Source organism: Pongo abelii, chromosome 1 (assembly GCF_028885655.2).
Source record: "Pongo abelii isolate AG06213 chromosome 1, NHGRI_mPonAbe1-v2.0_pri, whole genome shotgun sequence".
Taxonomy (NCBI): Eukaryota; Metazoa; Chordata; class Mammalia; order Primates; family Hominidae; genus Pongo; species Pongo abelii.
In genome coordinates, this window is record NC_071985.2 from 100,101,429 (window position 1) to 100,125,092 (window position 23,664).

The following is a 23,664-nucleotide window of genomic DNA, read 5'->3' on the forward strand; positions in this document are numbered from 1 at the left end:
CAGATCTATCAGGCCTGCCTTTCTCAGCTCACACAGCCATCCTTTAGGTTGCCTGGAGCAGTTCCCACCATCTCCGGCCCTTGGTGGAAATGGGGGGAGGGGAGACAGCTGGCCTGCTGCAAGGGAGCAGCTGTTCGGTTTCACTGCTTTGTTACTGAACTTTCCTGAGGGGAGGATACCTTGTTTATTTCCTTTTGCATGAGAGCCCAGATCTAAGGAAAGTGGGGCACACCTCAGGTAAAGGGCTATGGGAAGAGCATTTCTCTTTGCAGAGTTTTGGATTAATACTAGATGCTTAAGTGGTATACTCCTTTCCTCCACCCCCCTCTTCTTCATCTGTAAAAACAAAACCAAAAAACAAAACTGCAGGCTGCGGCTGTGGGAGGTGACTTTTTTTCATTTCTCAGAAATCCCTCATGAGGCAAAGCAGAGAAACAGAAAGAGGGAAACAACTTCGTGTCAAAATGAGGTTGTGTGTGTGTGTTTTGAAATGAGGTGGCTTGTTGTCAGCTTTAAGGAACAACAGCTCTGCAGAGGAGCCTGGTGATGGTGGGGAGGAGTGCTGGGCTACCTGCTTCCTTGCCCCTTGCCCCACTTCAAAGCTGGGTAGTTGGGGTCAGGTATGAAACAGGATGGAAGTCACTGTATCTTCCCTTCCCCATCATGAACCATGAAAGATGTATCAGTGCTACTGTATGAAAGAAAAATTTGACCAGTTGTGGTGGCTCATGCCTGTAATCCCAGCACTTTGAGAGGCTGAGGCGGGTGGATCACCTGAGGTCAGGAGTTTGAGACCAGCCTGACCAGCATGGCAAAACTCTCTCTCTACTAAAAATGGGTGTGGTGGTATGCACCTGTGGTCCCAGCTACTTAGGAGGCTGAGGCATGAGAATTGCTTGAACCTGGGATGCAGAGGTTGCAGTGATCCTAGATCATGCTGCTGCACTCCAGCCTGGGCCAGTGAGGCTATGTCTCAAAAAAAAAAAATTAGTAAATGCTTGTGGCTTACCATTATACATAAGCGTATGTTTGCAAGACAGTGTACCTTAAACAAAGACCAGGAATACTGTCATTTCCTGGACCCAGGAAAATTGGCCAGGCGCAGTTGCACGCGCCTATAGTCCCAGATATTCTGGAGGCTAAGGCAGAAGAATGACTTGAGCCCCGGAGTTCAGGGCTATAGTGCGCTATGTTGACCTGGTGTTCATGCTAAGTTCCGCATCAATTTGGTGACTTCTTGGGAGTGGGGGACCACCAGGTTGCCTAAGGAGGGGTGAACCTGCCTAGGTTGGAAATAGAGCTGGTCAAAACCCCTGTGCTCATCAGTAGTAGAACTGCACCTGTGAATAGCCACCGCCCTCCAGCATGGGCAACATAGCAAGACCCTGCCTCTTAAGATAAAAATTGGAAAACACTGGTAGGAAAAAAAGGCTCTTTGGTCTAAGTAAGTCTGGATTGGGTATAAATGACGCACAACTATCATGAATTTGAAAGCATTTCTAATTTCTTGAAAGTTTGAAAAAGTTTAAACAGACTTTTAGCTGAAAAGTCCTGAAAGACATTTGAAAAAAAAACATCAAAAACACTTAAAACTATTCAAGGTTTGGGCTGGGCACAGTGGCTCATGCCTATAATCCCAGCACTTTGGGAGGCCAAGGTGGGCAGATCACTTGAGGCCAGGAGCTCAAGACCAGCCTGGCCAACATGGCGAAACCCCTTCTCTATTAAAAATACAAAAATTAGCCAGGCATGATGGTGTGTGCCTGTAGTCCCAGCTACTCAGGAGGCTGAGGCAGGAGAATCACTTGAAGCCAGGAGGTTGCAGTGAGCCGAAATTGCATCACTGCACTCCAGCCTGGGTGACCAAGTGAGACTCTGTCTCAAAAAACAAACAAACAAACAAAAAACTATTCAAGGTTTGGATCATTGAGACCAAAATTATTTTGATAACAAGATGCCCCGTGTGAATGAAACTGAGTAATAGAAGGCTCATGGCCAGTAGTCGTAGCTACTAGGGAGACTGAGGCAGGAGGATCACTTGAGCCCAGGAACTTGAGGCTGCAGTGAGCTGTGATTATGCCACTGCATTTCAGCCTGATGACACAGCAAGACCCTGTCTCAAAAAAAAAAAAAAAGAAAAGAAGGAAGCCAGGCACCGCATAGACCCAGCTATTCAAGAAACTGAGGCGGGAGGATTGCTTGAGCCTAGGAGTTCAAGTCTAGCCTAGGCAACATAGTGAGACCCTGTCTCTTAAAAATATACATATAATTTTTAAAAATTCTTTTATTTTTACATAAATGGAAACAGGGTCTCACTGTGTTGCCCAGTATGGTCTTCAACTCCCGGACTTAGGTGATCTCCCTGCCTTGGCCTCTCAAAGTGCTGGGATTACAGGCGTGAGCCACCTTGTCTAGCCAAAAATAAATTTTTAAAAGTGTTTTTGGCCAGGCATGGTGCCTGTAATCCCAACACTTCGGGAGGCCGAGGCGAGTGGATCACCTGAGGTCAGGAGTTCGAGACCACCCTGACCAACATGGTGAAACCCTGTCTGTATTAAAAATACAACATTAGCTGGGCATGGTGACACATGCCTGTAGTCCCAGCTACTTGGGAGGCTGAGTGAGGAGAATCGCTTGAACCCGGGAGGCGGAGGTTGCAGTGAGCCGAGATCACACCATTGCACCCCAGCCGGGCAACAAGAGCAAAACTCCATCTAAAAAAAAAAAAAAGTGAAGAAACTAGATCTGAAGCCTTAATTTTCTCCCCCATAAACAGGACTTAATGATACTATCAGCTATCTTATTACCGCAAAGATTTAAAGAGAGACTACTGATACACGTGCTTTGTGCTTTTACCTTAAAGCACTATACAAATAGAAGGAGTTTCAGGACTGTCCCTTAAGGGTTTACTCTATTAACCATTTTCAAGTCCTTAAATTCCCTAGGAGAAGCAATTAAGAACCAGGCATCAGTACAGTATGTTGAATTAAAAGGTTCTACAGCTGTATTTTGAGGCCCGGAAGAGACACAAACAGGACTTTCTATGGCTAGGCAGAGCAGGAGTCACCAGTTAGGAAAAATCCCCAGGGTCAGAAACCACCTCCTTGCCAAATTTGCCCTACTGCGTTTTTGTATGGCCCACAAGCTAAGAATCATTTTGGTATTTTTAAATGGTTGAAAAAAATGGGCCAGGCACAGTGGCTCCTGCCTGTAATTCCAGCACTTTGGGAGGCTGAGGTGGGAGAACTGCTTGAGCCCAGTAGTTCAGGACCAGCCTGGGCAACACAGTGAGACCCTGTCTCTACAAAACAATTTTTTTAAATTAGCTGGGTGTGGTGACCTGCACCTGTGGTCCCAGCTACTCGGGAGGCTGAGGCAGGAGGATGGCTTGAGCCCTGGAGGTCAAAACTGCAGTGAGCTATGATTGCGCCCCACCCCCGCACTCTACCCTGGGCAACAAAGCAAGATCCTGTCTCAAAAAAAAAAAAAAAAATTAAAACTTTAGTGTCACAAGTCTGATTGGAACACAGCTACGCCCATTTGTTTACTACTTATCGTCTATGGCTGCTTTGTGCTGCTACAGTAGAGAAGCTGCAACAGAGATGATAGGGCCTGCAAAGCCTAACATATTTATCATCTACTCCTGTAGAGAAAAAGTTTGCCCAACCCTCTACTAAAGCTAAAGAGGAGTCTCATTTTGTGATGAAAGAGGCAGGCAACCAATAGTCAACAGTAAGGAGGAGAGGAATGTAGCGATGGGAGAGAGGAAGGGTGACCTTGTTCCAGGGGAGATGATCTCTGCCTGTCTCATCAAGGGCCTTTTAGCCTAGGGATCCCAGGGGTACAGTCTGCTCCTTTTTTTATAATCCCACCCTCTTTCCCCCAGTTTCTTTTCCTCTTCACTCAAAGTTCAGTGGAGCTATCTCAAGAGATTCAGGTAAGGCTCAGAAGAGCACAGCATACAAACATGCCGACCCAACCTAGCCGTCCTCCCCCAGCACAGGGCTCTTCCCAGGCCTCTCAGCACAGCTCTCCAGTGCTCACAGGAGAAATGCTCTGCTCTGGCCAGCTTCCAGCCAACTCTGCAGCTCCCCTTCAGCTGGCAGAGCTGATGGCTCCCTGGCATCTGACTGCCATATCTCGTGCATCCCTTGTTTTGGACTAATCTTATACATTCCTTCCTCAAATCCTTTCTTCCTTCAGACTCAGCCCTGAAACACCCTCTTCTTGAGTTTTCCCAGTCTCCTAGGTCAGGAAGCCCAGAAGTCAGATTCAGGGTTTATGCTGGCTACTTTGAGGTTAACCCAGACTTTTTCTGTCTCTTGTTGACAGACTTAGACTTAGGTACTTTCCTGAGGCTCTCTACTTCCTTTAGACGGTGTCTCTGCCCTTTAAAGCTGACACCTCTTCATCACCTACCTGTGGCAAACCACCTCTACTTGAAACACACACCTCCCCAAACCATAATTTCTACCGTAGCATGATTCTCCATGGTTCAAAGAGAGGAGAGGGCTTCCTGGGTCAGTTTACTCTGGTGGGGAAGATGCTAACATGAAGTCTCTATTTGTAAACCTGGGGACAAGGGAAGAGCAAGGAATGAGAGAGGGTCTGGCTGGAGAGAATCTGGAGGGAGGCTCTCCTGGCATCTTGTTCTCTCTACACCCCACCACCTTCCATGTCCATCTAGAGTCTCCCACTAGAGCTCTTCTCTTACAGGTTTCCTGGGAGAAGGTGGCTTAAGGCTGAGACACTTATGCCCTGGGCCGGCCACTGGGTTCCTGTGCTCTGCTTCACTCCTAGTTACCAGAAAGGTGGAATCTGGATAAGTGGAGGTGCGGAGAAGGTTCAAACTCTCCACCAGACCCATGCTGCAGCTGTGAGCACCTGCTTACAGGGAGGCCTGGGGGTTGGGGAAGTCCAGGAGCTAAATTTAGTCCAAAAGCTGCAACTTAAATTGGGTGGGTATTTACCCTGGGGAAGCTGGGAGGGGGAGGGGTGAGGAATCCTGACCCAGCTGAACTTGTGAGAGCACAGATCACCCCTAGTGTCACTGATACTCAAACCACAACCCCCTCCCCCAGCACACCCTCAGAAAGGAGGCATCCTCAACAATTTGCAGGCCTTTTGCATGCTTGATCTCTCTTGTGCATATCAAGTTTGTTCCTATCACTACCCCACCCTCAACTCAATTCTCAGGGGTCCAGTTCCTCTGAGTCCTTCCCTAAATTCCCACTACTGCACCAAACCCAGAGGCCCTCCCCACATTCCTCTGCCCTCAGGCTGCAGCTTCTGCTCTCCCAAGTCCCTCCAGAGGGTTTCAGAGGTCAGCGAACAGGTGTCTGGCCACACTACTCCCCTCTAAGGGGCCAAGAAAAGGGGTTGCTTGGGGTCGGGTTCCCTTTCCTGAGAACTTCCACACTGACCCCATAATGACCTCAGTGACCAGAGGAAGGAATCCTTAGGGGCTGCACTGAGTCCTAGCTCTAAAAGAAGAGGGGAAAGGGAGCAGACCCCCAGATGAGATCTCACCTCCTGAGAGGTCAGAGGCGGGAGGCCGAGAGGGAGCTCAGGGGCTGGCAGAAAGAGAAAGAGGGTGCTGAAGCCGGGGAGCCCTGCGAGGGGCTGCGACCGCACCTCCACCTGCGATTGGTTCTCAGGCTCAGGGCAAACGCCAAACCTGCCCAGCAACAGCCCTGAGCAGAGGGAGGGGAGCTTCGGGGAAGTCAGCTGAGCCGGCGCCGCCCAGCTCTGGGCTTCCAGGAATCGCTGGGATGGCCCCAGCCTCCACCCCACCCCTCCCTGGGTCTCAGGACTGTGCCTTCGGCCTTCTATACCTACTGGGCGGGCTCGGATCCGTTTCCCTGGCCCCCTACATCTGTGATTCCCTGCTGAGGCCTCTTTAGGCTCAGCGGAGACGTTGGAACTGGGCTTTCCTTGTGGCCCCCTTTCCTCGCTCCCTGCCCTGGGCTGACGTCAGTTTTATCTTCCTTCTCCATTCCCTTTTGCCTCCTTCCCCACTCGCTCTCCTCTTAAGATGTCCAAATTCTTCCTTCTCAGCCACTTTCAACCCAGAGAAAGCCCGAGTCCCAAAGCAACAGGAAGATGTGCGGGAGACCGCGAGTGTGGGGAGATCCTGCCGCCTCGGGCAACTCTGTCGTCCCCCACAGGGTCCAGGTGCTCAGAAAACAGCAGCCACTGAGTTCACTGTTTCCACAGGCCCCGTATTCCCGGCCGTGCTCAGCTGGGCTTGTGGAGCCGCAAGCGGGGGCGCTCCTGCGGCACCGCCCCTCCCGGGCAGCCCGGCTTCCAGGAGAGACTCGGCCTCAGTCTCCGAATGGCAGGGGTCTGGGAGAGGATGTGATGGCAAAGGCCTGCCCCTCTCAGGCCGACTCTAGCAAGTTCTCTACCTTGAGAGAAGCGAGTAGGAGGAGGAAGGAGGCAAGGCTGAGCCATCTCTGAGGAATGTGGCTTTGGCAGGACATCCAGTGCTGCCCCGCTCCTCCCTCAGTCCCGCCCAGGGCTCCGGAGCCGGGCCGGGCTCCTCCTCCTCCAGGGGAAGGGCTCGGGGCAGGAATCCCTTCCCTTTCACCACCCCAGGAGAAGCCCCAGAGCGTAGGGAAATGCGTACGGCAGAAAGGGAGACAGAAGGCAGGGCTAGAGAAAGGGAACAGGAAAAAAGAGCTTCGACAAGCCAACTGCCCTTCGCTCAGGCCCCAGCGGAAAGGGGCAGATACCCGGAGACTTCCCAGAGAGACTCGACCCACCAAAAAGCGCACCACGGCCGCGCAGCCCTTCCTTCAGCTCTGGAACCCAGCGCCCCACACCTCAACTGGGAGAACTGGTGACCTCTAGTGGCCCATGACCAGTCTGCAGGGCCTGGGGCTGGCGGGGATTCTCTGAGCCAAACTCTCCTCCTGGGCTCTAATGCTGTTCCCCTGCCCACCCTACCTTCTGCCTTCACACTGCTGAGGGGTCCGTAGCCGACAAGGAAGAGCCCGTTTCTCATTTGTCATGACCATCTTTAATAAAAAATAAATTAGTTCTGGGTGGGAACCATTTCAGGAGGCAGGGAGTGGGGCTACGGGCTGGGTGGGCGGGGCAGGAGGGGGGGCGCATGCTCACATTTCTCTTTTTCACCCTCTGCCCAGCTGGGCCTTGCTCTGGAGAGGGAGTCTCTTTCCTCCTGCCTTCCTGGGTAAGGCAGGATTGGCAGTGGCTGACCCCAGCCCTAGCTAATTAGGGAGGCAGGGGCAGAGATACTAGGCAAATGAGAAGGGGTCAGAGACACAGGGCGGCTTAGAAGATGTGAGGTCTGAACATGAGAAAGGAGGCTTAGGGCACAAAACTGGAGTTGGTGGTGAGGAGACCACACTCTAAGTAGCTCAGATTAGCAAGGAACTGCGGACTTGTTTTCCTCTCCACCTAGGAAAGTCTCAGGGAAACAGGTCTTGTCCTTCTCAGTCTGTGTAACTTCTTTTTGAAAAGTGATACACGTTTGAGCACACACATATCCATGCAGTCCCAAAAGCACACCTGAGGCATATGTGTACACACCCATCACATCACCACATGGGCCTGACCACAGACCTGAAAGTCACTTTCTGTCAGTCACCTTGCCACCCTCTGTCACCTGGAGGACATCCCTGCTGAGACTGGGACAGGCTGGAGAGCCAGGGGGTTCTGAGTGGGCCGATCAATGGGTGACCGATGGTGGCACAGAAAACCGTGAGGGTGCCCCGGACCCCTTTCAGGAGGGATCCTGGGGAGACCGCTCCAGGACATGTGCGCAAGAGCGGCAACAGGTGACTGTGTAGTAGGGGTAGACGCAGAGCCGGGCCTGTACCACCAGGGGGCAATGTGGAGAGCTGTCCTTGCATTGATCATCTGGGGACAGAGGAGGCCAGTGGGCACAAGAGAGTCACCAGGACCCACCCGTCTGGGAATGGGTGTGCTGCCCATTCCCACTGGTCCTTTCTCATCTCCTCCCATACTTCAGCTAATCCACTGTATTGGGGATTGGCGAGAGGGGGTTCTTTACCAGGGCGCTGGCTGCAGGGTTGGCTGTTACAGGGGCGCTTCCTGGAGGGCCGCAGTTGAGGAGGGCATCGGGTGCTGAGGGTCTGGTTGGCGCTCAGGCACTGGACCTCCCGTGTCTGCGTTCCCCCTTGGCAGGAGCGAGAACACTGGGGCGACCCCAGCCATCATATCAGACCTTTGCCAGGTCCTTAACCCCTGGCTGCCACTTTCCTTCCCAAAAGGTGGTGGTGGGGACACTCCTAGGACATTGTGAAATCCCAAATGGAGAGGGCCTGTCTTTCCTCCAAGTCTATAAGAAGTAGGACAGTGGTAACGCTTGACTGGGCTTATTCTGGGGCACAGAGAGACCTGGAGGGGGTACAGTGAGAGGAGCTCCCCTCCACTGGGGGACCAGGCTGAGCAGGGCAGGGCAGCGCAGCCAGGCACTCACCGGGCTCCAGGGCGTGGAAAACCATCGGTCCTGGCAGGTCTGCCCTTGACAGGGCTGCAGGGCAGGGGGCCTGGGGAGGTGAGAACAGTTGCTCGGAGAAGTCACGTTGAACTCCGTCCCCAGTTTGGATACACAGATGATGTCTCTACGCTGTGTGCCGGAGCCACATTCGGAGGAGCACTAGTGTAGGGGGAGGGCAGGGTGATGAGGGGAGGGGAGGACAGAGAGCACCCCAAGTGCCCACAAGGAATCCCATTGGGACTGGCACCCCCTTCCTGCTCTCAGCAGGCACTCGGCTTACCTCACCCCAGGGCCCTGTGTACCAGCGCCAAATCCTCTCACAGGGCCCCAGGCTGCAGGCGCGCATGTCAGGGGGCCGGCTTCCTGTTGGACAGCTCTGCCCAGTTCCTGCTCCTGCTTCCCCCTGGCCCGGCCTGAGGGCTGCCCCACTCCCAAGGCAGACAACAGAGCGCCGCTGGATTCCCGTCCCACACTCGGCTGAGCACTGCGGAGGAGAGAGGCCTGTGTGAGGGGCCTGCTGGTGACTGGCACAAGGGACAGTAGTGGGGCAGGGAGGGATGCATCCTGGGTCCAAATCCTGGGTGGTAGGGAACGTCCCCAAGTACCAGGCCTGGACGGGGAATCCTAGCCGGGCCCCTCATGGAAGTTGTTCTCACTTATCTCTGAGTTCCCAGCGTCAAGCATATAGCAGGTGCTTGATCAATACAAGTTTATTGAGCTGTGCTGGAAAGGCTGAGGTGTCCTGGGCATGGTTACCAAGGATGCAGCACATGGCTGGGGGTTCGGGGCTCACCTTGGAGCTCCAGTCGCTGTGGAACCAGGCGGTAGTACAGGGCCCCATGTCACAGGCCTCTCTGCTGGGGGGCTGCGGGGGGCCTGACGCGCACTCCTGCTCACTCACTTCATCACCATTGTTCCCAACACAGCGAACCTGCCGGCTTCTCTGGCCCCGGCCGCACCGCACGGAGCACTGAGGGGGCGAGGGGAATCCAGGGAGCTGGGCTTCCCACACCTTCTCAGCCAGCTTCCAGCTCTAGGACTTCAGAACCAGGCTCTGCCTTCGATCCCCAGCCCAGCAGTCACATGGCTTCGTGGGCTGAGGAGGAGGCTGAGCCCTAGGGCCCTGGGCCCCCAGTCCCTGGTTCAGTCCCTTATCTGACTTCTATATTGGGGGTCCATATGAAACCCTGTTTGTAAATAGTTTCTGCTGATGAAAAAGAAGTTGAAAAACCACTGCTCTTGTTCACCTGTGCCCATTCCCCTCCCCAGCACCTCCTTGCCTGGGCACACTCACCTGGCTCCAAGGAGAGCCAACTTCCCAATGGCCACAGAGGCGCAGCTGGCAAGACTGGGTGATGTTGGGCCGGGGGAGATGTCCACAGCGCTCCGGGGGCACCGAGGAGCCACCCCCCCCAAATTCCTGCCGGCACTGCAGCTGGCGGTGCTGGGTGCCGGGGCCACAGGAGCGGCTGCAGGATGTCCACTCGCCAGCCTCCCAGCTGCAGGCACCAGCAGGGCAGGGAAGAGGCGGAGACATAGATGAGATGTGTGGGGCTGCCGTGGCAGCAGAGATGGAAGACACATTGGACGTGGGGGCCTCAGAGGAGAGTGGGCATGTTTGGCGTTTGGAGTCTGGGTTCCTGGGGGGCTCAGCTTGCCATGGCTTTCTTCCTGCCTACCGAATGTCTGCCTTTCTAATCCAATGTTGTCTCTCTGCAGCCAGGAGATGTCGCGTTGAGTGCAGAGTTCAGGTAAGATTCTGGGGGCAACTGCTGTGTTTCCAGTACCCTAACCCTCCCCGTGGGCCATACTCACTATGGGGGACATGGGGTGCCGTGGCAGGGTTCAGGGGAGGCTGGGGGCCTGGCACCCGCGGCACAGTTGCGTTCATCCAGTTCCTCTCCCGACTCACGGGAGATGCAGAGGAAAATGGGGCGCCAGACACCTGAGTGGGTGAGAAGGCAGCCAGGGAGGCAGGAGGCTAGAGCCCAAGCTCAATGGTGTCCCAGACACAGGGTCAGGCGTGGCCCCACAATCCAGGATGCAGGATTAGGAGTGTCAGTTGGGGGGTTTGGACCGACGTGCAGGGAACACACTGCGATGTCTCACCTTTCCCACAGGACGCTGAGCATGCAGAGTGTCCCACTCGTTTCCAGTACGCAGCTGGAGACCCCAGGGGTGTCCTGGGATGGGGCGGGGCGGGCATCTGGGGGATCCGCACCTGACGCTGGAGGGTGCCTGGGGTCCGGGCTGGGCGGGGCGCCGAAGCGAGTGGGGGCTCCACCCTCAGAATCTCTGTGCAGGGGAGCAGGCGAATCAGATGCCACCCCACTGCCCCAAGCCAGCCCTGCAGCCTCTCCCTCCTCCTTCCAAGTGCAGGGGTCAGAGTCTTACCCGGCTGAAGCTGGGGGAAAGGGGGCTCTGGGGTGGGGTTCTCAAGGATTGGAGGAGGTGAAGAGATGACATACTGATAAAAAACGCCTGGGTTTTCCTCCTGAAAGATCATCTGGGGAGAAGAGAAGATAATGAATGTGTGAGGGTGGCCAGAGGAGGATGCCACCAGCTCTCTCTCCCATCTTGACAACCACAGCTCTGCCCTTAGAGGGAACAGCCTCCCTCCCCAGCATCCAGCTGCCCCTGGCCCCAGGCTCACATAGACATCCACAGGCTGGGTGGTGGGGCCTTCAGCCGACAGACTCTCCCCTTTGCCCTCCTCCCTGGGAGGACGGTTATATCGAAAGACGGTCCCGCCGGCCCTGTAGGACCCAGGGGGATCCACAGCCCAGTTTCCATTGATGATGGACCGGCCCCCAGGGCCACGAAGTGCTGCGGGTCAGAGGTGAGAGATTGGGAAATTCCAGGGTGATAATACCTTCCTTCTCCCACACCGTGTCCTTAGCCTATAGAAGCTCCCACCAGAACCTAAGATCCCCCCAAGCCCTCTCAGCTTCCTCACTCCTTCCACGAGGGGAGGGGCTAGGCCCTGGACTTCCCCCTGTTTGGCTTGCTCACTGCTCTGAGTGGGGGTATGGAGGGCCGAACAGAGATGGAAGTGGAAGGGGAGGCAGCTGGGTGCTCACCCAGGTAGTTGGAGCTAGGCCGGAGCTGGGCAATCTGGAGCCGTGAGGCTCCCGCTGGAATCCACAAGATCTTCTGATAGCCCAGGGGGCCCCCTCGGTCAGTGAGGTTCCCAGAAACAAGGCGACAGGTAGAATCATCACCCCCACAGACTCCACAGCCATCAGGACGCCTGCCAGAGCCAAGGATCCCATCACAGCCGGGGCTCTGGAGAGAGTGAGGTGAGACAGCGGCCACAGAACGCCAGACACCACCTCAACCCCACCCCGGTCCCCTAGGGAGCCTCAGCTCACTACCCTGCTTTTTGAGCCACAAGTGAGAGCACAAAAACAGCCCCACCATCCCCAGCCAGACCCGGGGACACGGACAGGCACCCGATCAGATCCTTCAGGCTCTGCTCAGCCCTGCTTGGCAGATGAGAATTCTCCCTTGGTGATCTCAGTATGGTGTTTTGTTGTTGAATTGATTGCGACTGTGCAAATACGTGTGTGTGCATGTGTTCATGCATGTGTGTCTACATGTGTATGCATACGTGTGTGCGCGCATATGCGTGTGTGCATATGCGTGTGTGCATGCATATGTGTGTGCATGTGTCCATGTGTATGCATGTGTCTGTGTTCATGTGTGTGCATGTGTTCATGCACATGCGCACATGTGTATGCATACATGTGTCTGTGTCCATATGCGTGTGCATGTGTGTGCATATGCGTGTGTACATGTGTGTGCGTGTGTGTGCATATGCATGTGTGTACGTGCTTGCATGTGTGCATGCATATGTGTGTGTGTACATGTGTATGCATATGGGGGCATGTGTGTGTCTGTGTGCATATGCATGTGTGTGTATGCACGCACACACACACTGTCTTCCCTCACCAGACAGCGTCCAGCCACACAGATGTCAGGGGCTCCAGGCTGACACAGGGTCCCATCCTGGACCTTTTCGGTGTGACGGACATAGAAGCGGAAGCCACGGGGCCGGCAGTTCAGTTCACAGCGCTGGGAGCCCTGGACTAAGGGACAGGGTAGAAGGGTGGTTAGTGGGCTCCCTGGTGGGAGGTTAGCTGAGAGAGGCCCCAGAGGGGGCACCTTGAGGTTGCCCAGGTCACTGTGGATGAAGGAAATGTGACAACAGCACAAGCTGAGAAGGTGGTCAGGGCTGGGCACAGTGGCTCATGCCTGTAATCCCAGCACTTTGGGAGGCCGAGGTGGGTGCATCATTAGGTCAGGAGTTCAAGAGCAGCCTGGCCAACATGGTGAAACCCCGTCTCTACTACAAATACAAAAATTAACCAGGCGTGGTGGCACATGCCTGTAGTCCCAGCTACTCGGGAGGCTGAGGCAGGAGAATTGCTTGAACCCAGAAGGCAGAGGTTGCAGTGAGCTGAGATCGTGCCACTGCACTCCAGCCTGGGCGACAGAGTGAGACTCTGTCTCAGAAAAAAAAAAAAAAAGAAGGTGGTCAGGTCAGTCGAGGTCACCGAGACCATCAAGGGGACTCTGAACTGAGAGAGGAGCAATCCCTGATGCCCATGATTCTCTGTGTTCAGAGCTCTTGAGTGCTTGTCTTGGTGTCAAGTTAACACAGGCCTAAAATGAAGTGGGTGGTGACCTGGGAGCAACCGATACGATAGTGCCCAGGATGCGTGGCACACCCCCACCTGGCTGTCATGGCTGGACAGGATCTCTCCCACCATGGCCGTCTTGTGTCATAGCCACCTGACCCCCGGTGATGGCCTTCCCAGAGGAGTCCGGACAAAGCGTGTCTCCCACACCTCCTCCTCCCACCCCCACCCCTCTGCAGACCACTCACCACCTGTGCTGTCTCCTGACCCAGCCCCAGGGTGAAGAAAGAAGGCATGGCGCAGGGGAAGCAGAGGGGCTGGAAGTCATTCAGGGCTGGGAGTAAGCAGGTGTCTCCTCTCCCCTTCATCCCCAATTCCAAGCCACCACTGCCCAGGGGTGGGCAAGAAACCTCACCTTCAGTGAAGGGCTCCCACTGGTACAGCTGGCCCATGAATTCCTGGGAGTTAAAGGCCGCGCACTGCAGGGCCCGGGGGTCTGGCTGCTCGGGGGGGCAGGGCTGCGGTGAGGGGTACAAAGGAGTCAGAGCTGGGGAGCAAAATGAGGGTAGGGTCAGGGCTGAACCTGGGGAGCAGGTGGGAGGCTCAGGTCAGCGGAAGAGCTCCAAGACCCCTGCCCTGAGGTGGTCAGATGCCAAGGCCCTTCTCCCTCAGGTGCCAAGCAGAAGCTGAGGACCCAGCTTCAGGGCAGGGAGGCCACACTGGAGGTCGGGGTTGGGAGGGGAGGCCCGAGGAGACTCACCGCTTGGCTGCAGGCTCTTAGCTGCTCACTCTCCCCAGAACATCTTGGGATAGGGCTACTGGGAGCAAAGAGGCTCCAGAGGGAGCTGGCGTGGGGGCCGTTTCTCAGCAGGGGCAGCCAGGCGCCTGGGTGCTGAGGGTCAGGCTCCAGGCGGGGCCCGTGAGGAGTCCCCCCCGTTCCCCAAGGCCCCTGGCCCTGCTGGCCTCGGCCCTGAGGGACTGAAGGAAAAGGATCAGGGTGTCTCCCTGCTACCTGGGGACTGGCCCAGCGCTGGGAACTTGGCCTTTGTGGCTGAGGGGATGCACGGAAGAAGCCACCTTCTCCTAAGGAGTGCGTGGGTGAGGGGGGCTCTGTGCCAGAGGCCTGGGCTCTGGGGTGGTGCCGTTGGGGGGCAGGCCTGGTTCTGGGGGCCACTTCTGTCTGAGCAGTTTCAGGGCTTAGAGGTTCTGCTGCGGGGGATGGGGTGTGGACAGACAGTTCTGTGGGAGGGAGCTCAGACTGGGGGCTGCCGTTTGCCGACAATGGCTCTGCTCTTGGAGTAGGGGATGGAATGGGCTCTTCCCCTCTAGAAGAGATCAGGGGCAGCTCAGATCTGGGTGGCCTCCGAGGGTGCCTGCGGTTCCGGTGCAGCGGCAATGCAAAGGGCACTCTCCCATAACCGAACATTCCTGGCTTGATGGGGTCTCGAAGCCGGGACCTGAGAAGGTGTTTCAGATGTGGGGGCACAGCTCTGACCACCTCTGACCCTGTTTCCCCAGTTTACTTCCTGGCACCAAAGACAAGCCCTCTGAAGCCACCCGTGCTCCCCTTTCCTTCATGCTAAGCCCCCACCTTGCCCAAGGCCCACCTCTTCCACCCAGGCCTCTCACCTGGCCGCTCGAATCTCCTGGGTCTCCTCTCTCCCTAGGTGGGAAGCGGGACCTCGAAGTGGGCCACCCCTTCCCTGAGACTGTGTCCTGTACAAGGGGAGGGTTTCTGGAGACGTCTGGGGTCTGGGACCCTGGCCCTGGAGGAGGAGGGCTTCTGGATGTCTTGGGGGCCGGGGAGGGAGGGGCAGACTTGGGCGGAGCTGCACTGTACGGAGCTGACATGTCCGGCTCCTGCGCTGCACCCCCACCCCGCAGGGCTGGGAGCAAGAGGCCCACTGGGCCCAAGGTCCCCAGACACCTTCGGGGCCCTGGCCCTCCTCTGTAGGTGTCTGAAGAGAGTGTCCGGACAACACCTATATAGAGAAAAAGGTCAGACAGAATTGGAATGATTCGAGGGAACTGTCCAGAGCGTCCATGTAGACCAACGCTGAGGCTCACGGAGTCGCTACCAGTCCAAGGTCACATTCAGCAGCAGAGGGAGAACTACACCTCGGCCTCTTGGTGTTATGAGGCAAGGAACTGGGGAGTTGGCAGGGGAGGTGGGTGGGCTGTGGGGAATGGAGGCGTGGCCTGGAGAGATGGGGTGGGAGCCCAGGGGGAGATGAAAGGGTGGCAGGCAGGCTGCAGCTGCTCACTTGTTCAAAGCTCACCTCCTGATCCAGGCAGAGCTGAGGGAGGGACAGAAGCAGCAGCAGATACAACCAGGGCCTGCAAACCAAAGGCCAGGGGAGGGACGTCAGACTGGAGCCAGAGTGGGTGTTGCAACACCACCCTCCGCCCCCAGCCGGCTCCCATATCCTGACTACCAACTTCTCAGAAAGCAGAAGTTACTCATCACTTCCCCTGCCCCTCCCAGTGGTCCCCTTTCCCTCACTTCCAGACACAGAGCCATCCCAGCACCCCCCCTTTTTCTCCTCCCCCCACCCGTGGCCCCTTCTCTCACCTGCCCATCCAGTTCTCCATCGCTCCCCCCTACTGCCCCAGGGGAAGGGAGGAGCTGACTGGTCACAAAAACTACGCAGGCATCTGGGCGTGGAGGGTCCTCTCTGCAGGGACAGAAGCCTGGTGGTTACCTCTCCAGTGTCCAGAGAGCTTGGGGCTGGGAGAATAGCTCAGAGAGTATGGAGGAGGGGGTGAAACTGGCCCATCCCTTTACGATTCTCAGGTTGGGAGCAGGGAGGATCACTGCCTTGTCCATCTGTAGAGGCTACATGGTCAGGGGCTGACCTCAGCCTTCCAACTAAGGCTCAGTTCCCCCCAACCCCTGGGCCCTGTAGGGGCTTCTTAGCTCCTCTCCAAATCCTACCTAGGGACTGTTTCTAGGCCGGCTCAGGCACACACAAAAGGCTTTTTTTTTTTTGAAATGGAGATCTCACTCTGTCATCCAGGCTGGACGGCAGTGGTGCCACCAAAGCTCATTGCAGCCTCAAACTCACAGGCTCTCCTTCTTCCTCAGCCTCCTGAGTAGGTGGGACTACATGCGTGCACCACCACACCCAGCTAATTTTGGTATTTTTTGGTGGAGACGGGATCCAGCTAAATTGCACAGGCTGGTCTCGAACTCCGGGCCTCAAGCGCTTCTCCTGCCTTGGCCTCCCAAAGTGCTGGGATGAGAGTGTGAGCCACCGCACCCAGCCAGAGGGCTCCTTCTAAAATGGTTGTCATGTGCTCCCACTCCTGCCCTCCCAGAGGTGCCTAGAAAGTAGAGGAGGAAGGCTCCACTGAGGATGCGCCAGACACTCTCTCTGAGGACCCACCAGAAGGCCCATCCTTGGGTCTTCCAGAAACAAGATCTTCCCCAGCCATCTCTCTGTCCTACTTGCCTCCTGGCTTTCTCTTCCCTTCTTAGATAAGCTCTTTAGGGAACATCCAGGCACATCTCAGACACTTTTTGGCCAAGGGATAAGCTAAATGGGTTGATGGTTTAATCTCTAGAGAAGAAGCCAGCAATATAACATCCACTCTGGGTGCCAGCATCCGGAGTTGGTTCAGTGAGGGCTTGTTTCCTGTGCGTCTCTACCAGCTGGGGAAGCGGGAAGGAGAGGTGCAGCCGGGGCTGCCTCATGCCCCAGCCACAGGCCTCTCATTCTGAAGAGCCGGGAGGTCCATCTGAAGTTCAGCTTTGAACACTGGAGAAGTGAGGCTTGGAACCCACCCCAGCCACCAAGCCTGACTCTCTTTGCCCCCTTCTTCTCACTTTGAGTCCTTCCCACCCCTGCTCCTCATCCCACTCTTAGTTCTGCTTTCCAGGAAAAAAAAAATCTGTTTCTGTTGGATCTGAAAGGCACCCGGGAGAGGAATCCAGGGAGCCCTCGCATTGCTGAGGTGGGCCAGCTCTGGGGTGGAAAATGATCAAGAGAACGGTAGGAATGTGCTTGGGGGCAGACACTCAGCCCCACTGCCCTCCCTGAGACCTAGGGTTCGGAATTTGAGGGAGGGGTCAGAGTGGCTGAGTCAGAGCGGGCGCCTCAGGGCTTGGGGTTGGGGAGGGGGTTGCCAATGGTCACTCCTTCCCCTGGCTGGGCTGGCCACTGAGGTCAGCAACTCCGCCCTGACTGAAGGGGGGAGGCCAGGGTGTCCAGAGAAGGGCCCATGTTCCACCCAAGTCTTCAGGCTCTGCCTGACTTGTTACTCCAGCTGAGGGAAAAAGGAAATGGGGTGACGGTCACTGCCTGCCCCTTCTCTGATGCCGACCCCTCTCCATGCCCTCTCTGCCTCTGCTTCTCTCTGCCACCGAGATCTCTTCTCGCCGCCCCTCTCCACGGGTCTACCCAGTACACATAATCCCGTCCCGAGCTGGGTTTGGCTTTGGCAGTTCCCTGGAGAAGTGAGGGGTGGGGGTGACGTGAGCTCCCGGGGCCGGGCCGGGCCAGGCCTGGCTCCCTCTCTGGAAAAGTCCCACCCCACCCTCCCCTGCGCAGCCCGGCAGGGGCCCATGCCCCCTCCTCTGCAGAAACACACGCACATTTATGCTTCTCACCCCTTTCCATGTCCCTCATTTGGTGTCGTTCCCAGCCCAGGACGAGGAAAGGAGAGGTCAGAGGTGGTCACTCTGGTGCCAGAGTAGACCCCGGTCTGGACAAACGTGGGCTCCTCCTGGCCACACCTCTCCACACTGCCCAGTGAAGACTAAGGAACAGAGACCTGCGCAGGGCTCACCCCTTCACCCCCAGGTCTCCCCGCTGGAGAGTGGCTGGACCCTGTGTTTCTGGGCTAGCCATGGAGAATCCCTGTCCTGAGTCCGAATTCCCGGGCCCTCACAGAGCCCGCCATTCCTGGGTCTGGCAGGCCACCCCAACAGGTGTCTTTCTTTTTTGTCAACCTCTTCTGCCATCGGGCTGAGCTGGATCAAGGGCACCCACCTGCGTCCCTCGCGGCGACCCTGTCCTCCAAGTCCAGGAGTGCAGTGGGGGGCACACCGTCCGAAAGCACCCTCCTAGGGAGAGGGCAGGAGGCGCCGGCCGCGCGGGGAGGTCGTGGGTCTGTTTTCCAACTTTACTATGTGACTTAGGAGGAATTTTGGCTCACTCCCCGCCCGGGTGATGGGGCCAGAGTTCCACGGGATGAGACTCCCTCCCCAGGAATTCGACCCCAGGGGCTGGAAGATTGTCCCAGGCCACCGAAGCTGGGTCCGGGGTCGTGGCGGGGGCGCGGCGGGGGCGCGACCGCACAGCGCAGGGAGAGGGGACGACGCGGGCGCGCGGGGCGGGCGGTCAAACGAGACCAGGGAGAAGGGCGGCCGGTGCCGGGGTCCTGGGGAGGTCTCTACCTGCTCTGCGAGCCCCCGGTGGCCCGTTAACCCTTCTGCGCCCAGGCGCTCTCTCCAGGCAACCTCGCTCCGTGGCGGCCACTGCGGACCCTGAGCCGCGCTCCGGTCACGGCCGCCTCGGCCGCGACTCCGCCCTCGCGCCCGCCCCCGCCCCGCCCCGCCTTCCCCGTCCGCCACGCGCCCCAGCCCGCGCCCCTCGGCGGCCCCGGGGTGGGGACGGTCTGCCTCGCAGCCCCACTCGCCAGGACCACCCACCCCGGGCTACGCGCCGGGCGCCCCCCGACGGCTGCGTGAGCTGAAGCCCGGGCTGGCCCAGCCGGGGTCGGAGGGTGCCGTCGCTCCCGGGCGCTGTCCTCGTGCCTGGCTGAGACTAGGGAGTTAAGCAGCCCGGGCCTCCGAGTGGCTCGGGTGAGCGGTGCGAGCATGGCGCGGCGCGGCCCGGCGCGGCACAGGCGGGGCGGCCTCCAGGGGCGCCTGGAGCCAGGCGGCCTGGGAGAGCCGCTGATCCGGGAGGGCGGCGCCCTGGACTGAGGTGCCCGCGGCCCCCGATCCACGTGGGTCCAGGCTGTCCCCTCCACGCAGCCTCCCCTGCAAACTCGGTCACTTCTGCCTCTCCCGTGTTGAGCAGTAGTGGTTCCGATTACTGGGACTTCTATGAGCTTCGGTTTTTTCCTCAGTAAGGTTTTACACTCGGGACTCAGCGAAAGGACAGCGTGCTGACTTCTGAGTCAGACAGATCTGGATTTGAATCTCAGTTCCAGCTCTTGCCAGCTGTGTGGTCTTCGACGAATACTTCCACCCCTGTGTGGTGCAGTTTGCTCATCTGCAAAATGGGACTAATCTAATATATATGATGGGCTTGGATATGTCTCTTTATCCATTTATACATGGAAGAATGCACCCCAAACTCAGTAGTATTGGTGACATCTGGGGAGGGGTGCAGTGTTGGGGGAGGACTGAAAAAGGTTTTTGCTTTTTACTCTGCGTTATGTTTATTATTATTTTTTTTAAAATTTTTTTTTTTGAGACGGAGTCTCTGTCTCCCAGGCTGGAGTGCAGTGGCGCTATCTTGGCTCACTGCAAGCTCCGCCTCCCAGGTTCACGCCATTCTCCTGCCCTAGCCTCCCGAGTAGGTGGGACTACAGGCGTCTGCCACCACGCCCGGCTAATTTTTTGTATTTTTAGTAGAGACGGGGTTTCATCGTGTTAGCCAGGATGGTCTCGATCTCCTGACCTCGTGATCCGTCCACCTCGGCCTCCCAAAGTGCTGGGATTGCAGGCATGAGCCACCGCGCCCGGCCTCTTGTTATTAATATTATTATTATTGAGACGGAATCTCATTCTTGTCGCCCAGGCTGGAGTGCAATGCCACGATCTTGGCTCACTGCAACCTCCACCTCCGGGGTTCAAGCGATTCTCCTGCTTCAGCCTCCTGAGTAGCTGGGATTACAGGTGCCCGGCTAATTTTGTGTGTGTGTGTGTGTGTGTGTGTGTGTGTGTGTGTGTGTGTGTGTGTGTGTGTTTAGTAGAGACAAGGTTTCTCCATGTTGGTCAGGCTGGTCTTGAACTCCTGACCTCAGGTGATCCGCCCGCCTCAGCCTCCCAAAGTGCTGGGATTACAGGCGTGAGCCACCGCGCCCGGCCGTGTAATGTTATTTTTGTGAATTTTTTTAACCACAAGAGCAATCCATCTATTAGGTTTTTTTTTTTTTCTTTTTTTTTGGAGATGGAGTTTCACTCTTGTTGCCCAGGCTGGAGTGCAGTGGCGCGATCTCGGTTCACTGCAACCTCTGCCTCCCAGGTTCAAGTGATTTTCCTGCCTCAGCCTCCCGAGTAGCTGGGATTAAAGGCATGCGCCACCACGCCCAGCTTATTTTATATTTTTTAGTAGAGACGGGGTTTCTCCATGTTAGTCAGGCTAGTCTCGAACTCCCGACCTCAAGTGATCCTCCCGCCTCGGCCTCCCAAAGTGCTGGGATTATAGGCGTGAGCCACCGCGCCAGGCTATTATTTATTATAAATAAATAATATATGTAAGCTGGGTGTGGTGGTGAAAGCCTGTAGCCCTAGCTACTCAGGAGGCTGAGGGGGGAGGATTGCTTGAGCCCAGGAGTTTGAGGCTGCAGTGAACTACGATTGTGCCACTGCACTCCAGCCCCTGCGACAGAGAGAGACCTCGCCTCAAAAAATAAACACATAAATAAATAAAATATGTAAAATGGCTGGCATAGAGTAGATAATAAATGGTCACTGCTATTTTTATATTTTTACTTTTTTTTTTTTTGAGAAGGAGTCTTGTCCTGACACCCAGGCTGGAGTGCAATGGCGCCATCTCAGCTCACTGCAACCTCTGCCTCCTGGGTTCAAGCCATTCTCCTGCCTCAGCCTCCTGAGTAGCTGGGATTACAGGCACGAGCCACCACGCCCAGCTAATTTTTTGTATCTTTAGTAGAGATGGGGTTTCACCATGTTGGCCAGGCTGGTCTTGAACTCCTGACCTCATGATCCGTCCGCCTCAGCCTCCCAAAGTGCTGGGATTACAGACATTAGCCACTGCGCCCGGCCTATGTTTTTACTTTCTATTTACTGACGCGTTGTATTTTGTTGCGTCTACTCAGTGTTTTAAAGGTTTTTGTTTGTTTTTTGTTTTTAAGACAGGCTACTTTCAAACTCCTGGGCTCAAGAAATCCTCCTTCCTTGGGCTCCTAAAGTGCCGGGATTACATGTGTGAGCCACTGGGCCCAACCTAAAGGCGCATTTTTTTTTTAATAACTTGTCAATACGTATTTTAAAACCTGGATATTTTAAAATTTCTCTTGAAAAACTAAAACACAAAAATAGAAGCTCTAACAACATTGTCCTGCATCCTCACAAAATATCGGAGGTCTTTAGTTCCCCTACCTGTCATTTCTTGGGCACCTTTTGCACTTGGTGTTGAAGGAGCAGCAAGAAGTCTCTGGCCTCAAGGAGTTGGGTCTGATCAGGCACAGACACTGCAGGTAATGAGGTCATGGGAAGGTTAATACTGGGCTCAGCTGAGGGAGATGTTATCTCTAAGAAGATGATGGATGTGAAAACATAAAATGCTTTCAAAATGTAGGAACTGGGCCAGGCACGGTGGCTCATGCCTGCAATCCCAGCACCTTGGGAGGCCAAGGCGGGCGGATCACCTGAGGTCAGGAGTTCAAGACCAGCCTAGCCAACATGGAGAAACCCCATCTCTACTAAAAATACAAAAATTAGCCCGGTGTGGTGGTGGGCGCTTGTAATCCCAGCTACTCAGGAGGCTGAGACAGGGAGAATTGCTTGAACCTGGCAGGCGGAGGTTGCATTGAGCTGAGATCATGCCACTGCACTCCAGCTTAGGTGACAGAGCAAGACTCTGTCTTAAAAAAATAAATAAAAGAAGAGAAAATGTAAGAATTGTGTCCCGAGCTGGGTACAATTGCAGGCACCTGTAGTCCTGGCGATTCGGGAGGCTGAAGTGGGAGGATCACTTGAGGCCAAGAGTTCAAGTCCAGCCTGGGCAACATGGCAAGACCCCATCTCTAAAAAAAAAAAAGAAGAAAAAAGAAAGGAGAAAAAGAATTGTATCATTATTTGAAATTTAACATGCATATTTTTTCTCAGTAAATCACTAAGTTCTTTCAGGATAAAGGACTATTTGTGCTACTTTGTATCATCTATACTTTTTCCTGTTTTGTATTAGAGTTTTGTTTTTTTGATAAGTCACTGAAACAACAACAACAACTTGAAAACAGGAAGTACACCACGAAACTTGACGCGGGTCAGATCCACCTGCGCCTCCGGGAGGTGCCTCTCCTCATCCTCCATCCGGGTCCTGAGTTCCTACATGGGTTGAAAAGATAAAAGGTTAATGCCCCTCCCAGAGGAGTGGTTTATCTAGGGACTCCTGGTGACAACCTGGAGGCATATTTATAGTGCTAGCTTTGAAGGGGAAGCCCCTTTCCCCAGACCTCAGAGTATAATACAGATGATGAGAAGCCCAGCCTTCCGGGCAGAGGAGGATATTTTAGGCCAGCGACCCTTCAGTCCTGGCCCAGTCACACCCCATCAGCATTCACTTATCTACAGGGAGGGAAGCTGCAGGACAGGAGTGTGGGAGGGGAGCCTGGGAGGAGAGAAAAGGTCTGCCTTTGACATTTGTAACTGCTGAGAGCTGAAGGTCAGAAATAGTCCTTTCCACTAAGAAATGGCTGCTGACCAAAGAGCTCATGAGATTGGCTACTGCTGTCACCTCTCATGGCTTGGTGGTCTGAAAATGTTGTAAAAAGAGAAGAGTTTCCTATGCCTCAGGAGCGTGTGAAATACCAGATTAAGTTTGTGGACACTGTCTCCAGGATAAAAAGTTTTTAGGCTGGGTGCAGTGTCTCACGCCTGTAATCCCAGCACTTTGGGAGGCTGAGGTGGGTAGACTGCTTAAGCCCAGGAATTTGACACCAGCCTGGGCAACATAGCAAGACCCTGTCTCAAAAATAAACAAATACATAAATAATTTTTAAAAAGAAGTTTTTAAGGCCGGGCACAGTGGCTCACGCTGTAATCCCAGCACTTTGGGAGGCTGAGGTGGGTGGATTACCTGAGGTTGGGAGTTTAAGACCAGCCTGACCAACCCTGTCTCTACTAAAAATAGAAAATTAGCCAGGCGTGGTGGCGCATGCCTGTAATCCCAGCTACTTGGGAGGCTGAGGCAGGAGAATCGCTTGAATCTGGGAGGCGGAGGTTCGGTGAGCTGAGATTGCGCCATTGCACTCCACCCTGGGCAACAAGAGCGAAACTCCGTGTCAAAAAAAAAAAAAAAGAAGTTTTTAAAAAGATTATGTAATAAGTAGATGTTCATCCAGCCTGTAATCCTAGCACTTTGGGAGGCCGAAGAGGGCAGATCGCTGAGGTCAGTCTGGCCAACATGGTGAAACCCCGTCTCTACTAAAAATACAAAAATTAGCCAGGCATGGTGGCAGCCGTCTGTAATCCCAGCTACTAGGGAGGCTGAGGCAGGAGAATTGCTTGAACCTGAGAGGCAGAGGTTGCAGTGAGCCGAGATCGTGTCATTGCACTCCAGCCTGGGTGACAGGGCGAGACTCCATCTCAGAAAAAAGAAAAGTAGATGTTCATCC

General features: G+C 55.3%; 1 protein-coding gene across 9 annotated transcripts; it reads right to left on the reverse strand.

Annotated features, from left to right (window-relative positions):
* Positions 1–6,998: 6,998 nt before the first annotated feature.
* On the reverse strand, positions 6,999–18,655 carry ADAMTSL4 (ADAMTS like 4). 9 transcript variants are annotated; one of them, XM_063717776.1, is made up of 19 exons: positions 18,527–18,653; positions 18,120–18,263; positions 15,701–15,803; positions 15,393–15,465; positions 14,758–15,110; positions 13,889–14,585; positions 13,544–13,646; positions 12,440–12,576; positions 11,569–11,773; positions 11,142–11,314; positions 10,883–10,994; positions 10,598–10,783; positions 10,304–10,433; positions 9,783–9,987; positions 9,282–9,458; positions 8,769–8,972; positions 8,468–8,647; positions 8,039–8,183; positions 6,999–7,884 (listed from the first exon to the last, which is right to left on the reverse strand). In XM_063717776.1, the coding sequence occupies exons 3-19, from the start codon at positions 15,718–15,720 to the stop codon at positions 7,748–7,750; spliced, it is 3,237 nt and encodes a 1,078-aa protein (XP_063573846.1). In that variant the 5' UTR covers positions 15,721–15,803; positions 18,120–18,263; positions 18,527–18,653; the 3' UTR covers positions 6,999–7,747. The 9 variants fall into 9 exon arrangements, with proteins under 9 accessions (XP_063573846.1, XP_063573855.1, XP_063573857.1 ...); XM_063717785.1 differs by having other exon boundaries at positions 18,120–18,239; positions 18,527–18,647; XM_063717787.1 differs by adding an exon at positions 16,581–16,688 and having other exon boundaries at positions 18,120–18,636.
* Between the last annotated feature and the right edge of the window lie 5,009 nt (positions 18,656–23,664).